Below are 17375 nucleotides of genomic sequence, written 5' to 3'. Positions count from 1 at the left end.
TATTAAAAAAAATGAATTTAGTTAATTTGATGCTATAGTCAATTAAAAAGTGATCCTTTTTTGCGCAGTGTATATCACAGAACTCAAGTATAAATTATCCATTTTAAAATGTATAACAAAACTTGTTATTACTCCTTCTGTAGTATCAAAGAAGTGCTATATTTGGATAAATGTGCAAGTTGATTTAGTTCAACATCTCCAATGTTTCATCTATGCGTGCTGCAAATAACTGACTGGGGCACCACAGTGGCTTTTTAAGTGTTGTGATTATTCACTTAAAAACTGCATCTCATCTGACATATCAGTAGCACCTCAAGCTTATCTAAACGTTTAGGTCCTTAAGGTTAGGCTTACAGAAAGAAGATAATCATACAGAATGTTTTGTAAAAATAGCCAACTTTATATTTTCAGAGTACTAAGACAGCTTTACAAACAGGATGATATGCACGCACTCATCCAAAAGCAGAGGAACCGAAGCCCTGAATTTATCAGAAAGCCAAAACAAAAGAAAAAAGAAACAAAAACAACCACACTCAAAAACCAAAACAACAAACACAGGAAGCAAAGGAGTACAAATGGACCCCTTGAACATCACATTCGTTCTGCACAGTGCACATGGCACTTGTGAAACTGGAGCAATCTGTCACATAACCATTGCAAGTGTTTCAACATTATATATATATTACATATTAACAAGTGGGAAGGAAGTTGAAATAAGCATGTAGTAGGTTCAAAAATAACCATTACTTCTTACAACTTCATGCAGGTTTAAATGAATGCATGGCCAAACAAAGCTTTGATAGCAAGAAGGTAACAAAAGATGGCATGTTACATAAACAATGTATATAAAAGAAGCTGGTGGTGGGGAGGAATCTGTGCCCGAATTGGGGGTAGTAATAAGGGGCGATTCTCATTTACATATTGACAGAATTTGGTCGACATACAACCGAGTGCCGGGGTCCCCCCCTCCAATTCTCTTCAACACACACTTGCACACAACCACACTTGGAAGGAAAACAACAGGAAATGTCTTTGCTCCCTTCAGAGTTGGTCACTTTAGTCGCACATCTCCTCTGGCAACTCATGGGGGTTGAGGATGCCGGGCACAGACATCTGGAGCTTGTGTTTTTCTTCCTGGGCTTGGCGCAGAGCTGTCTCTCTCTCCTCCAGGAACAGGTCTGACGTGTCCTCACCAGCAAACTCCTGCAAGACCACACAAGTAGACGGTTTGGAAATTTGGATTCATTTGGATGTGTTGTGCTCCTTAAACCATACAGTTTCAACACCAATGCTTTTAAATTCAACTCTTCTACTAAGAAGCAGGTGTCTGCAGTGTTTTCATTGATGAATAATATCTTTATGCTCATGTAAATTTGAGCACAAAGGTTGGTATACTTTGGATCCAAGCTAAGAATCATTGCTCATTGGCTCAGATAAAACTGTTTTGTGTTGGCAAAGAATATAATAATCTTCAATTTTGCACTTATACCTTTCTTGGTCAGTTTCTAGCTGGCAAGTTTTTTTTGGCCATTCTCACCTTGATCTGCACAAGGAAGTCCCTTAGGTGCTCCTTAAAGGCTGGGATATCCTGATTGAGGCTGAATAGACCCGTTACAAACACCTTCACCTGGGCACTGTAGATAAAACATTCAATGAGCCTCAAGTCTGGAAAGTACAACTTGTAAAACTGTGGTCAAAAATAACATCTGTTGTAATTCTGCAACAGTTTAATTTTTTGGCCTCATATTCAAGAAAAAAAAACGCCTTTCAAAACACTCAAGGACACTTTACAGAACAAATAAGACAAGCATAAAAACAGGAAATGAACACAATAATAAAACAAAGTTTAAGAGCATGGAGTAGTTATACAGAGTACTTGAACAGGTGGGTTTTGAGGGTGGACAAAAAGGGTGAAAGAACTGATGTTTCTGAGGTCAGGGGGTAGTCGAGGGGCAGAGCAACTAAAAGTCCTGCCCCCCCATGGTAATAAAATGAAATGAAGGAACAGAAAGAAGAAGAGAAGAGGAGGATCTGAGGATGGGATGGAGATCTGTATCAAGTCATATGGTGGGGGGAGAGAGAATGAATGTGTAGAGGAGTATTTTGAAATTAATACGGAGTTGAACCGGGAGCCAGTGAAGCTGCTTCAGGATAGGGGTGATGGTGAGTAGAGGGAGTCCTAGTAATAATACGGGCAGCAGAGTTCAAAGCAAGGTTCAGCTGACTTACTCTTGGAGGTGGGGGAAGGCTGTCTTGAGCAGGTTGGCGATGTACTCCTGGACATGTCCCTGATTGTTGGCTGGGCTTGCAGCACTCAGAGCAACACTAACTTTGCCCTCTTCCACCAGGTTAAACATATACGCCAAGATGGTGGCATGCATCGTTAATCCTAGAGAAAGGGCAGAACAACACGCTGGTTATTTAGTTACTGGTTGGTCTTATAAAAAACTGGCTCCTGACTACACTGAAAATGGAGTGCTGCATCATTATTGTATTTATATAAAAGTCAAACTGAGAAGCCTTTATAATTGTGTGATGATACATCTTTCATAATCTCTTTACCTGCAGTGTGAGATGTATCCGTGACCACAGAAAAGATGTGCTGCAGAATGTCACAGAAGTACGTCTGGTAGAAGCTCTGCGCTGCTGCTTCCTCTGCAGAAACATTCTGCAGGAGAGTATATAGGATCTGCAAGCCTGCAAAAGAGGATGCGACATCCTTTAAATCAGCAGAGATTTGAGGACAATCTGCACTGCATACCTACATGTGAGTAAGGTCAGTTTCAGATTTTGCGTATTACTTGATATTGTACTGTGTGGTATATTACTTTCATTTTGAACTGTTGTGCTCCACATTTCTATCTCAGCACTGTACTAGAATAAAAACACTAACTGTGCATCATATCTTCAGCTGTTCAAAATTTTTATCCCATCCTCACTTATCTTATACAAAGTCTCACTTCATTTGTTGAAAAAGAAAAAAAAACAGGAGCAGCTTGTGAACAGCTTATGGCTCCTATGATCAGTCTCAGAGCTGATCACATTAGGGATATCCGATCTCAACAACATCACATCGAATCAAAAGCAGAAAAAAAAGCATCTCCCTCTGTGTTGTCTGAACAATCTAACAAGGTTAGTGTTTTCAGTTCAGACCTGTGTCAGCCACATTTCTCATCGTATGCTTAAAAGCCCAGATGATGGAGTCCAGGATCAGTTTGAACTGAGCTGGGGCAATAGATAGGAAGGCTGGGAAGCACTGGGAAGTGGCAGCCTGAAGGAGGTAGAAGAAATGGGTTCTGTGTTCTGGAAATTCTTCAAAGTCCTGAAGGCATAAATGGAAAACAAGGAGTTAAGAAGGGTTATTTCAATTTCAATTCAATTCAATTTTATTTATATAGCGCCAAATCACAACAAAAGTCGCCTCAAGGCGCGTTATAAACTGTTCAACTTTAAATTTTTATTCTATTCTATCAGATACAGTTAAATCAACTCAGTTAAACCTTGTTTATCATGTTCAGAGTGCACTCGAAGACAGCGTCAAAGATCATGGGAATTTCTCCGGTGATATGGACGCCCAACTTGTTCACAATGGTTGCCATGGTGCTGAGGACCTCAGGCTCCCGGGCAGCTGGAACATTCCTCTGGTAGTCTATGAGCACAGCTTCCAGCAGGGGAGGCACAAAGTTCTCTGCCACCTGAACCAAAGGAACAGCAGCAATTATGATGGGTGTTTCACACCTTCATATTAAAAGATCTTGAATAACTCTTTAGTATAAACACATCATTAACTACTGGAGCCTTAAAAATATAATTAGAAGATAAAAACCCCTTTTACAATAATTTACTACATTTACAGACATTTGACTTTAACCATGACAGATTTTAGTTAAGCGTTTCATTAACACCATTTTAACATTATTAATTTGCACTCTAGCTTCAAAATAATAATTTTCCAGAGACAGTGAAGGTTTGAAAGAACATGCTTTGGTCATACTTAGGGTTATAGCAGGAAAAAAAATCTAATTTAAGCTTTTCATTGTTTCTGAGGGGAAAAGAAACCCATGCTTACATGCAAAGCAGTTATTACAATTTTCAGTTTGTTACCTGCACCATTTATTTCTTCATTGTTAAATAAATGCAGAGCGGTTTTATATGAATCACTGCTCGAAACAGAAGTCTCCATAAACACAGATTTGAATCTGTTTCATTAGAGAACAGACTAGAGGAAACAAAGCAAGGCCAGGCTCACCATCTGAGGGTCATTGGAGCGACTGACCCAGCCAGAGATTAATTTTAGCGTCTCTCTCTTTACGGTCCTCATACTCCTAATCAGAGGCTGCTTAGTCACCATCTCACCTGTACAAATGAGAAAAACCAACAAGTTTAAGTGGCTGACGTCTCCAACGAGCACATACTGAGGATGAAAAATCATTCAAGGGTTTCATCAAAAAACTTTGAAGTTTTTGCACATTATTTTTTTGGTCAAAAAGAACAATTATTACTGTGATTTACTGGTTATATTGTCACAACAGTGATGCTGTGTGCTTGAATTCCCATTTCTTTACTACTGTAGGTTTTATGTGGTAAGCAGTCTAACTTTATTGATAAGGCTCAAACATTAGTCTGGTTAATAAGATAAATTGAGGGAGAGCCCATAAACTTACCATTGCTTTGGACGGCTGAGGAGATGTTTTCACTCAGACATTTGTAGACGTTGAGCATGTCCAGGTAGATGCGTCCTAGCTGGACAACAAAGGGATGGCCAACAGCTTTGCAGGCTCTGACGTTTGTCTTGAGGATGCTGCCCAGCTGACGCACCGTCTCTGCATCCTTCAGGATATCCACATTCTGTAGCACAAGTCCATGTTAAAGATTAAGCACACACTAACAACACAGAAGTGGGCTGCAGGCTGCCTTATTGACAATGTAACAGCACTGGCACATTACAAGGTTTCTCACCTTAGTGGCTTGCTGGATGATGCTGTCCCACACCTGATTAGGCAGCAGCATGTATTTCTCTATCAGAAGCTCTTGAACAGCCTGGTCTGTCTGAGCTCCAATCATGTAGCCCACTGCTTCATAAAATGTATGAACCTGCAGGAATGGGACTGGGCTTAATTCTAACATAGACCTTTGTCAACATGTAGGTTTGAACTTAGCAAACGAAAAGTTCTACTGCAAAACACAATTTCCATCCCGTGAAAGTCTGACAGACGCACATAAACCTATTTAACAGCAGAACTATAACAAAACCACGTGAATAAGTCCAGACACTGGGCAGGGCTCACCTGCTGAGGCTGCAGGTCACAAATGATGGTGTTGATGTTGTTCAGAATCTCATCTATAAAGGGCATCACCTCTCCCACCTGAACCTGCACAAAATGACGGCGGCACTTTTGGGCTATCTTGATGAAAGTATCACATGCCATGTCCTGAACGCCATCATGTGTCTCTGTGCGAGGAAAAAGAGAATAAGCCAAACAAAATCACAATAAGCCTTGATAAGCAGCCAATGAGATTTAGTGTAACAATGGTTTGCATCGTTTCAACATTCTCCTAACACCAAGGACAAAATATCTCACCATGCATAAACTCAAACAGCTTGTTGACGACCGTCTTGAGGAACTTCCAGTGGGCTCGCAGGAAACGAGGATACTGACCCACGATATACATGATGTTTGATGCTATTATGGCCTTGTTGTCTTTGCCTCTTTTCTGCTCACACAAGCCAAGCAGGTCCTGCAAATGTAACACACCTAATCAATTTATATTGTTTGGTGTTACAGCGACTGACAAAATCTAAACATATTTTTCAGCCATACTGTGTTAATGACATGTGCTACAACAATGTATGTTTCACCTTGATGACAGTCACAAGGAACCTCTTTTCATCCTCCTCGTGCATCGCTCCGCTGATGGAACCAATGGCCCAGCACAGCATGTTCAGGTTTCTCCACGACCACTCGGTGCCATTCACCTGGTTGTGAAGCTTCTCTGTCATGATGCGTTCAGTATCAGCATAGTCCAGATGAGTCAGATACACTGTGCACAAAGAGAGAGTTACGTGAGCTAATTAATACAAAGTGCCAATATAACCAGTAGCCAGTAAGTGCTGCTGACCATACCATTTTAATAACAAGATGCCAGATCTTTTTCTTTTTTTTTTTTTACTTTTTATTTTGTACTTTTTCCAATTTTTTAGTACATGCAAACAAAAACACGAGAAAAAAAAAATAAACAAAAATTAAAGGACACCCAATCTGTGGAAGAGGGGGAAAGGGGAAAAAAAATAAAAAAATAAAAAAACCAACAACAACGAGGAGAGGTCTCTGCCCTATGGGGCTGAGTGAGTCTTATAAGCTATCCATTTTGTCCACTGTTTTCGGTGTTTGTCAGATTTCAGTCTCAAAGTCTAGGTCATTTTCTCCATTATATATATGTCCTCGATTACATCAGTCCATTCTTCCATTTTAAAGGGTCACTTTTCAGCCAGTTTTTTGTTATTACCTTTTTGCTTCACAACAACATAATTTTAAACAAGTAATAGTCCTCCTTTCTTACATTTTCCCATATTCCAAAATACATTACTCGTGCCTCACACAGCACGTCATACCCCAGCACTTTCGTCATTGTTACCGCAATGCTTTCCCAGTAAGGTTTGATATTTTTACACTTCCAAAACACAAGATGCCAGATCTTTTAATAAACCCATTTTTGGTTTTCATAAATTTGAAGAGAAAAAATCTAATCCTCTTTGAGACCCCGCAGGAGCAGCAAACATTACTGAAAGGTAAAATTACAACTGAAAGGTCTTAAATGTTGAATAACAGCCTGGTACATACAGGACGTAACTTGACAGTGAGAAAAACCCCTGAAAACTGCACAATTAAAATATTTTATAAATATAAATAAATAATATTATAAATATAATATTTTAGTTAGTCACAAGGACCGTTAACAACTTACCAAGAGTCTCTCTCATGTTCTTGTAAAGGTTGATTGCATCTGTGTCCTTCATAAACTCCCTGACCACTTCGCCCTGATCGTTCTCCACCACGAGCACTTCCTCTGGTTTGGCCATACGGCTCACCATCAGTAGACGCACCTGAAAGAAGGCAGGGATATAGAGAGTCGGTTAGACACATCAGTTTTGTAAGAACAGTGTAAAAGATGCAAGAATTTTGTTTTAGATGTTTGCAAGCATTTTATGCAATTAAAAAAAAAAACATGACCAATAAATAATCATAAGAATATGATTGTAATGCTGTTCAATATAATCATAAGTTGCATTTGGGACAGTGTGACTTCTTAATCCATTGACATTTTGAGGATACAATCTCTGTGTGTGCGTGCGTAATAGCAGCCCAACCTGGGAGAGCACAGGTAGGTAAAGGTGTCTGCGTGGTGGGACATCAGAGAGCAGTGGAGTGCTGGAAGTGGAGAAGGGACTCTCTCTGTAGAGTTCAGCTGCCAGGTGGTTCCAGTATTCCAAACAGATCTTAAAGATCTCCGTCTCCTCCACTTCTGACACCAGCAGCATGTAGTGCAGCGCCTGCAGACAGGACAACGTGTGGTGAGGCTGGACAACTTTAAATGTTTCAAGTCAACTGATGAAACAAAGGGACGTATGTCATTATTCAAACATCTATTCTTTTTTTAACGTGGGGGTTATTATGTCATGACTCTTCTGGTCAGCCGCAAACTAGTTAAATGATCCTGTTGTAGGTAAAACTGAGAGTATTAAGCAGAATATAAACTAATATGCGGTTTCTGTGGATTATGTTTGAGAATGTGGTGGTCATCCAAAATTACATAACACAGTAAATGGGTTCTCCAACATCAGACGAAAATAAAGAACCAGCCAGTCATGAATCACAGCTCTCACAGATGAAAAATCAGCTGTCAAAGAAAAGATTCTGGCATCTTCACGGACTCACTGGAAAAAGTCTGACTGAAACAAAACACTTTACAGCGGTTTTATAAATTTTGATTTCTTGTGTGTAAAAGTAAGTGATAAGGATACCATTTCTTGGGATCAACATAATCTCAGGTGCATTTATAAAGATGTTTCCTATCCTTAAAATCTTTGTGCTTCAGAGCAGATATAGGAAAACGAGGTCTTCTCAGGTCAGTTATTTGTTCAGTATGGATGTACTCAGTGCTTTAGTACTGACATTTGCAAGACAGAAAACTTTTATGGTAAATGGCCTGCATTTGTATAGCGCTTTACTCAGTCCCTAAGGACCCCAAAGCGCTTTACACTACATTCAGTCATTCACACATTGGCGATGGCAAGCTACGTTGTAGCCACAGCTGCCCTGGGGCGCACTGACAGAGGCGAGGCTGCCGGACACTGGCGCCACCGGGCCCTCTGACCACCACCAGTAGGCAAACATGGGGTTAATATCTTGCCCAAGGATATTTCGCATGCAAGCCTGGGATCGAACCGCCGACCTTCTGATTAGTGGCTGACCTGCTCTGCCACCTGAGCTACAGCCACCCCTTATAACATGATCAGATGCGATACACTTCTATATAGTGAGCTTTTTAAAGTCAAAAGATCTCAGGATATTCCTCACTTTCTTTAACCAAATGTGAGACATAGTATGCCCTGAATTTGTTGGTTTGAAGCATAATCAAGTAGTCTTCATTGGCTGTCCTATAAATATAGTATGAAGGTAATATTATAGTACAGTTTGTAATTTAAATAATCTCCCTTTTACTTTTTAAGCAACTTCTTGATTTCCTGGTCCACTTGTCCTTAGCGTTTTATATTTCATAAAACAAACAGATAAGTTATGTTTGCATAATCAAAATTAATGAGCCTTTTTATGGTTAAATTGCAGTAGAGATTACTGGTATTTCCTGTGCTACTCTCATTCTTCACAGTTCCCAGAACAATTAACTATCTATACTTATTGAAGTGGAAAAGAGAAAGGTCGACCATCCCAGTGGAATAGCTTCAAAATGTATACCATTGCAAAAGAGTAATAAGGACAAAATGCATGAGGAGAAAAAGAAAATCTGTCAGTCACCTGATACAGAAAGGGATGCTAATATAGACAAAATGACTGTAAGCCACAACATGAGAGTTCAGAGTCCACATGATGTAAAACAAACAAACAAACAAAAAGGAAAACAGTGAAAATGTTCTCGTTTGTGTTGCTGTGTTGTCCGCCTACCTCCATGAGTGTCTCGCGTAGGTTGGGCCTTTTCTCAATGAGCTGGCCATGTTCTTTGAGGAAAGTGCAGAGGAACAAGCTCAGGTTCTGAATAAAGTTTTGTTCGTCATCCTTCCCATTGGCGTACGCCACTCTGATGTTTGTGTTTAAAGGCAGCATCTGGCCAAACAGCAAAAAAGAGATTACTGCAAAGCCTTATAATTATTAATGTATCTTCAAACTTGCTTTCATTGAATCCATTTGGGGTTTTGTTTGTGGACACTGCATTTTCTGTAATCAAGTTTTATCTTATACTCAACTATGAGACCACTCAAGATTCAACTTTAATCTAAAACTAGAATATAAACCACAAAGTTATACCAGAAACACTGCCTGTTAAGGAATACTGGGAGATAACGTTTAGTAAAGTTTTATGTAAAGAAAGTTTTAATGAATATCATGTAAAGTAAGGACCAGGTTTACTTATAACTTTAGAAATGTAAAATGTTCTGGTAACTAAAGACACCCTGATCTTATATTCATTTTATAATCTTCTGTTCACATAATTTGTCAGGCCACAGCTACGCAGAAAACCATCTCATGCACCAGCATCATTTTGTTCTTAGATAGTCAGAGTGGAGCCTAAAGTACTAAAGTACATAATAAAGTACTTAGTACAGAGACTCTGGAGAGAATAAATGATGACTTATCAAGTAAGAGTTTAAATGTTTGATAAAGTACAGTTTACCTATTGATAGACACGGATGTACAACATAAAATGGGCTACCACGAAACAGTTCTACAGTACAAATAAAGCCAATGACCTGACTTGCTATAGCACCATATATCAGTCTGCTCAATGTTACAGACGACATAATATTCTTGTGTGTGAAACACAGCTGTGATTATTACATGATTCATTCAGAAAAGCCTGAGCTCATGCAATGGTCTTAGAAAGGATTAAACTCTTCACTTTAGCCTAAGGCACTCTGTACAAGCACATTCACAATACACAGCACAGTGAAAGTAGTTGGTTTTAAGGTGACTAAAAACTCTGTATTTTAATTTGTGAACAGAAAGAACTAAACTATCCACTGCTTCCTCTCATGCTTTATGTATTTGGGCAGTTTTTGAAACTTATCTGCTGCTGTAAACAGAGCAACTCAGCAAAACTGTTGAATTCACACATACACACACTGAAAAACATTTATGCCCATTTCTGAATGGACTAAGGAAAATTTCTTACTTAATCTACATTTATTTTGGGTCTTTCTTTTACTGAGAGATTGACAGCCTGTGCTGCCTGTTGACCTTTTGTTGAGGTGGAAGGTTGGAGATTTGTGTGTAATAACTCAAACGTTTTTTGTAAGCACGTTGTAACACCGAGTACAATTAATGCAAGAGGCACTCAATACTAATTGGGTCTGAGTGCATACCTGTTTGAGCTGGGACATGGTGAGAGTAAAGAGGTTGACAAACTGCTCCTCATACTGGTTGACGCTCACACCAGCAATCTCAGTCAGACATTTCAGAGTCACATTGCGAAACATGGGTACGTTCAAGAACTGAAAAAGAAAACACAGCAGGTCAGTGCTGACATGTCTATTTTTCTTGCTCCTAGAATTTGTGATGAAGGAATGCATTTCTTACATGCATACAAGTTAGCTGGTTAACAGCCTTGACTCAACAACTATGATAGTGACAGGGACTCACATTTAGTCAGCTCAGGGCTCACAAAAATCGCTAGCCCCGGGACGTCGGGCTAGCGGTTTTTGTGAGCCCTGCAGCTGTAACCAGTTCAGATCAATTTGATGATTTTATGATCATTATCTAGCACCAACTGCTTTATATGCATGTAATAGATGACTGATTCCTGACCAAACCAATGACACAACGAGTTCTGGATTAATGGCAATATTTCCACAATATTGTTATGCATCTTTAGGATGAACCACCATAGTTCAGACGGTGGGATCACTTTAAACTGATTAAGCTGTTAGAATTTAAGGTTAAAACCTTTTCAAAGTTTCTACTTGTAATTGATTCCATGTGCAAATCTGAGCATTTGTTCTTAGACACTTTGCGTGACAACATTAATTTAACTGGCCTTACCATGCCATGTCAGTGTTTTTCAGTATAACCAGACTCACAGACATACTGTATCACGCTGTATTAGAGTTAATTATTTCAAGTTTTATTTAATGAAAGAGTATCATCTGGTTTACCTTGTAGACCAACGTGCTGATGAGTTTCGTCTCAAAGATGTAACCTAAAGGAATCCAATTCAAAAAGCGGAGTAAAGTCTCCAGGGTAGCGTGGACCAGTGGGGCATTTTGGGAATTTTCCTATGGAGAAGAATTATACACATCAATTTCTGAGGTATTGAGATTTGCACAAAATGTTTTGAAAACAACTGCGAAAAAAAAATTGTTTGTCTTACCATTACAAACTGGCACAGCTGGAATATTTGGGAGAACTCATTGCACATGCTGACAGGGAAAAGAGAGCGGAGTGTAAGTACTCATCATCTGGATTTTTTTTTTCTCCCCAAGTCTAGCGGAGTCTACTGTGGCACCCAATGAGCCAAATGACCAACAATCTGGCTTTGCGTTGACCAGATTAACAAATGGTAGGAAATTTTACATACTGCTGCTAAAACCAATTAAAGTGGAGTCTCACTCAAGATGTCAGAGTTCACAATCTTCCCAGCCTTCTTCTGGGATAATTGCTACATTTTGTTAACAAAAGGTGCAATCTTACATCTATACAGCTTTTTTGGGGGAATCATCAGTATACAAATGCATACAAATGACTATATAACCTGCAGGTTTTGGAATGCAGTATGACTGATCGAAAGATGCAATGGAAATGCGAGAATGCACAACATAAAAAAAAATATGATATCTCTAACTGTGCCTGATTAGACTGAAAATAACTCAAAATCAACAATGAACCAATATTTCTCCTTCTTTCAGTGTTCAGTACTCAAATGTAAGACCTGACGTCCACTATTTGCTCGACACAAGTTATACAGTATATCAGATCAGTTACCTGTCTTTGAGATGCTTGGCCTTCACCTGGGTCATCTGGCCACTGGAGAAGTCAAACACCTCTTCACTGAGCAGTTTGAGGATGATCATGTTGTTCTGACAGAGGCTCTCACTGGTCCGACTTGCACCCACAATATCACTTATAAAAGTGGGCCAGTGTTTGGGCCATTCCTGCTTCAGGATCTAAAAGTCCAGAAATAGAGCTCATCATCAGCATCATTGCTTTATGTCAAACAATAATAATGTACACTATATCAAACATTAAATGCCTATTTACCTGTACAAGGATCATGTTGAGTTTTGAAATGTATACCCCCTCTTTCTGCAAATAAACATAAAAATGGTTACATGTTATGTTAGCTGTTAACTATTAGCAACTACCCAATAGCCACATTAGCCATTTTTAATCAGTCACGTAACAGCTAGCAGACTATGGTTAGAAAAAAGATTAATAAATGGTGCAGGGCTGACTGGGATAGAATATTGAGCAGTAACAGACTGGATTATGGACACATGGGAAACTAGATGGGTTGCTGGCTGTGCAGAGCAGCAGGGGAACAGTAGCTGAACAGTGGAGAGAGCAGAATGTGACAAACTACTCTGAGCAAATTTTGGAGGTGAAGTGAAGAGCTGCAGAGTGAGTCAGGACAGAGTGAACACTGGATGAGCAAGAGGTTGCAGATCCGGTGAAGAGAAGGCATATGTGTACAAGATGATATACTTTTCTGCTTTTGGAATAATTTATCCATGTGTTAATTATGCATTTCCTATTTTGTTGTTGCCAGCCATAACTTCAGTTTTAAAGTGCAACCAATCAGTGAGTGATTGGTTCAATCTGCTTCACAGTGAACACTCTTGGTTTTTTATCATCTTTATATTAGCATAAATACATTATTATTTGTAGTTTTTCTATAATCCTCTTTTTCTTCAATGATTAAAAATATATATATTGATATGTTAGGTATTCTGCAGTTGTACCCTTTATCTATTGATATGTTTTAAAATATATTTTAACTTCAGTCTATAATGAAATCTAAATCATTTGTAAAATTAACACATCAAGTTTTTCAACAAATGATGTCTTTGCCATTAATTCTGTTGTTGCACAATGTGGTCAAACTTCCCCGTGGTATCAAAACAACCCTATTATAATGACACGAGTATGTTTAAGTGCACCATATCACACAGGACACCTTACCTCCATGTTTGCAGGATCAGAAGAAGTCTTGATAATCAGTCCAACAACATACTTCTTGATTCCTGAAAACACAGACATGTTGTTCAGAGAAAACTGATTACACCTTTCAGACAAATAACATATCTGAGGAAGAAAACACACAGATATCCTGATTAATGTCATTAGGGTGATTTTTACCTTCACACTGATTTCTTGGAAGAATCTTCCAGCGTGTTTTGATGACTGTCTCCAGAATCTGAAGAGCATAATACTATTTGGGAGGGGAAAAAAGAAAAAAAAAGAAAAGATGAGTTAGAGCTCTGAAAAAGACTCAATCCTTTCATCGCGATTTAACAAGCAAAAACAAGAGCTAACCTCAGGAGAGTCTTTGCACTGTCATGTCTCCACGGTGACCCCATGTGGACAGCTTTGTGCAGCCCAAAATTGATGACACATGGTCTTTAGACATTGATATTACTGGGGCTGTCAACGAATATTCTAAATTCAACTATGTAATGGAATTCACAAAGTAATTAGACATTTAATTGTGCAAATTATTTGACTGTGGAAGGAGAACCCAGCAATGGCTGCGAAGGTGCAGCAATGGCTGCGAAGGTGCAGCTCTGGCTGCAGCAGAGTTTACAAAGCTACTGGTGCGAGTGAGAAGTGACCTAATGTAATTAGTAAACGTAAGTGGATAAATATCAGCTACCAAAGATAAACACTATTAAGTCATAATATGCTTAATAGAAAAACCTTTAGCTTAAATGAATCTTTCGAGATATTTATATGGGTGTATTAACATAGTTATCAGTAACAGGCTAAGGCCTAATTTAGACTTTTTCGGTGCATCCTACAACATAACCTACTTAAGTGGCCAATTGTGCATGGTATAATATGTGTTAATTATCATATGGTTATATCCTGCTGTTTTATATATAGTGCTAGTAGATAAAAACAAAAAGCTGGGATTTGAGATGATGACTGCTCTCTCATTGATAAACTCAAAAACTGCAGTGAAGAAGTTCAAAGGAATTCACATGATGAATGGGCTGCATTAATGCAACTTGTAGTTACATCTTTAGGGAGATGCATTTCAGGTTACACTGTAAAGTTTAAGAGATATTTGTGCTCATGACAGACTTCCCACTTAAGCTTTAATCCCCAGTTAGTTTAGATGTAGTAGTTTGTTTTTAAAATACACAAAGTTAGCTCAAACTTGGTTTTACCTTTAATTTTTTTGAAAAGCACCACGTGGTAATGACTGCAGAGCTAATTCTACAGCAGTGACTTTACACCCACACTCTTCGGGGAAATTTCTGATTTTGGTCAACTGATTGCAAAACAGTGGAACCTTAAATTTGCTGACTGAATCCTGATTTGCTATTGAGAAAAGCTTCAGGCAGCACCGGCCCCTGATGGTTTGATTATGTCCTGTTATATGTTCAAAAAGATCATTGCTGTTCAGCACATTGAATGTTTATTCTATATAACTTATAACTAATAATTTTATTAGGTTATTTTGTAATGTGCATTTATGTAACTTTCTGTTTAAATACATATACCAGAATGTATGTCTCTCACTGTACTACTTTGCCTTTATCTGAGTGTGCAATATTCAGATAGTTGGAATGTGTGTGTGTCTCTCTCTTTTCTTTTAAAACAATAATCATACATGACCTTTGGTCAGTGTTGACAGGTAAAAAACTAATTGTAGACTTCAGCCACATATTTAGTCACTGTTCTTAGACAAAATATAGACAAGTGTGGAATTGGCATTGTTATAATAATTGAACTGTTATAAATGGACACATTAACCTTCAACACTTGCACCTCTCAAGCCCTATGAGTTAAGCATTTAACTCTCTTGCAACAGCAGCTGTGTGTACCTTAGACCAAAGACAAATAAGTGTGCATACTAAGCACAGTCTCAGAGCCATTATATGTACAAATGGAGACAGTAGCAATGCCAAAAGAAGCCCAAAACAAACATTCTGACAACACTGACAACTGAAGATAGCATCACAAGAGTCTTTAAATGTGTGATCTAGTAAAAAAGGCACAGCATGTAAGGCTGTCAAAAACTACTTATTTAAAGACAGTGAAGCATGACCCATTGACTGTACAAGATATCCAGTAAACACTAGGTCAATCATAATGATTTCTCACACCTCACCTCCCTGAAAGCCTAAGTCTTATGTGCTTATGTGGATAAAGCAATAAGCTTCAGCTCACATTAATACACTGGTCCTCAACAGTGTAATAATGTAGCTCGTCTAAGGCCCTAGCATCCCTTAATACATGCTTGTTATGCTCACACCTTAGTTTTCATGTTCTGAGAGAACTCCAGGATGGTGTCGACTCTCGTCCAAGCATCAGGGTGGTCCTTCAAGTTTGTGAGCACTTCCTGGGCTACTCGTTGCTAGAAAAGAGCAACATAGTAGCAGTGGGTTTAGAGCAACTTAAAGTATACTTCAATTTAACATATACTTAAATTGTAATTACACAACTGTATTTGCTACAAGACAAGCTCCCAAACCCATTAGGGACTTAAAAGTAGCACTGCTTTGACTGAAGGTGAAATACATAAAACACACCTGGGATCCAATGTCATGATACATGGAGTTGACAACATTGTCCAACAGGTTTATGTCCAATTTCTGGCTGAAGTCCAGCAGCTGTCTGGCTGGGTGATCTGCCAACATTGTCATTTCTGCTGGCATAGAGATTCTGACAGGGGAAACGAAGAAACAGAAACCTTAACCGAACAGCATCCCTTGGGGGGAAAGTAACAAAAGAACTACCAAACACAAAAGAACCGCATCTGTGATTAAAATTTGCAGTACAAGTGCTAGAAACTAACCCTTTTAGTGTTGAAAATTTACACTGTAAATACTAACACATACTAGATAAGTGGAACGTAAAAATGGAATCGACAAGCGATATTCTGGATAAGTAAATAAGTCAGAAACAGGTTATTCCGGTTTTGCCAGCCCCTCGTGGTAAAGTTATGACAGTCACTCAAACAAACCCTATAAACTGGCGAAACACGAAACAGCGCCACCAACCCGCAAATACTGCATTCAACACACGTCCACTCAGATCCGTTTGCCACTATTGGGCGCAATTAAAGGTACCAGTTCACCAAGTACAATAACTTGTATGACGTCTGAGTTCTATAACTGGTTATTATTACCAATGGTTAGTTTCAAACCCGATACACCCTGACGTTAGCCTTAATAAGTTAATGGTGATCAGACGCGACTTACCTGATAGTTGGTGTCCGCCCGTCGAAAACTAGTGATGGTTTTAATAATGTGAGCTCTAACAGAAGACCTAAATGTGAAACCGCTAAATACGCTACAAACTAATTCGCTACGTTATCTCATGGCACACGTTTACGTTACGCTGCCCTTAAAAGTCGTTAGCCAAAAGCTAATAGTAGCTTTCCTCGATTACACCAACAGTCGTAATTTAAAAATGCTGCTAAGCTGGATATTCATCGATTTTTTTTAGCGATATATTAAAGAATATCCGACGTTTCTTATTTTTAGCCACTCTGAAACATAATTGGTAGGCTACCAGTTACATCCGACCAGGCTAATAGCAACTTAGCGTGCTAATGGAAAAGTCAATGATTTAGGTCCGCTGGCTAATGTAACATCAAGCTAAGCTAACACCAGAGTTTCACGTAGTCAGACTTGGAGTCGTATTCCGGGTCACAAAGTAAAATAATCTCGTTTTATTTCTGGTTCTGTTCGCACACACTGTTGGGAAGCAAAGATGTTTAAGTGCGTGCAAGTGTGCTCTTCCTCTAAGCTCACGCTTCCAACCACGGACCGGTTAAAACCGGTTGAGACCGGGATATTCATTCTCGGTGTTTCGACCCGCCGAGCGCCGCGTAAAATTTGGACTAAGCACCCGCCTACTGAGCATCTAATTGGTTCAGCCATTGATTTCGTCACGCTTTATCATGGGCTGTTTGAA

At 39.0% G+C, this 17375-nt stretch overlaps 1 protein-coding gene across 1 annotated transcript; it reads right to left on the bottom strand.

The window, feature by feature from the left end:
- Positions 1-400: 400 nt before the first annotated feature.
- xpo1a (exportin 1 (CRM1 homolog, yeast) a) lies at positions 401-17244 on the bottom strand. Its single transcript, XM_085164284.1, has 25 exons — positions 16658-17244; positions 15986-16118; positions 15709-15810; positions 13587-13659; positions 13410-13471; positions 12489-12533; positions 12213-12394; positions 11602-11650; positions 11387-11506; positions 10598-10726; positions 9183-9341; positions 7370-7552; positions 6967-7105; positions 5861-6042; positions 5583-5739; positions 5289-5452; positions 4960-5094; positions 4665-4848; positions 4250-4356; positions 3501-3695; positions 3154-3322; positions 2563-2697; positions 2230-2389; positions 1538-1634; positions 401-1203 (listed from the first exon to the last, which is right to left on the bottom strand). Exons 2-25 carry the CDS (start codon positions 16109-16111, stop codon positions 1057-1059), a joined length of 3201 nt encoding a protein of 1066 aa, XP_085020410.1. The 5' UTR covers positions 16112-16118; positions 16658-17244; the 3' UTR covers positions 401-1056.
- Between the last annotated feature and the right edge of the window lie 131 nt (positions 17245-17375).

The sequence above is a fragment of the Neolamprologus multifasciatus genome, chromosome 6 (genome assembly GCF_963576455.1).
Source record: "Neolamprologus multifasciatus chromosome 6, fNeoMul1.2, whole genome shotgun sequence".
Taxonomy (NCBI): Eukaryota; Metazoa; Chordata; class Actinopteri; order Cichliformes; family Cichlidae; genus Neolamprologus; species Neolamprologus multifasciatus.
Note: the sequence above shows the minus strand (reverse complement) of the source record. Positions and strands in the feature narration are given on the sequence as shown.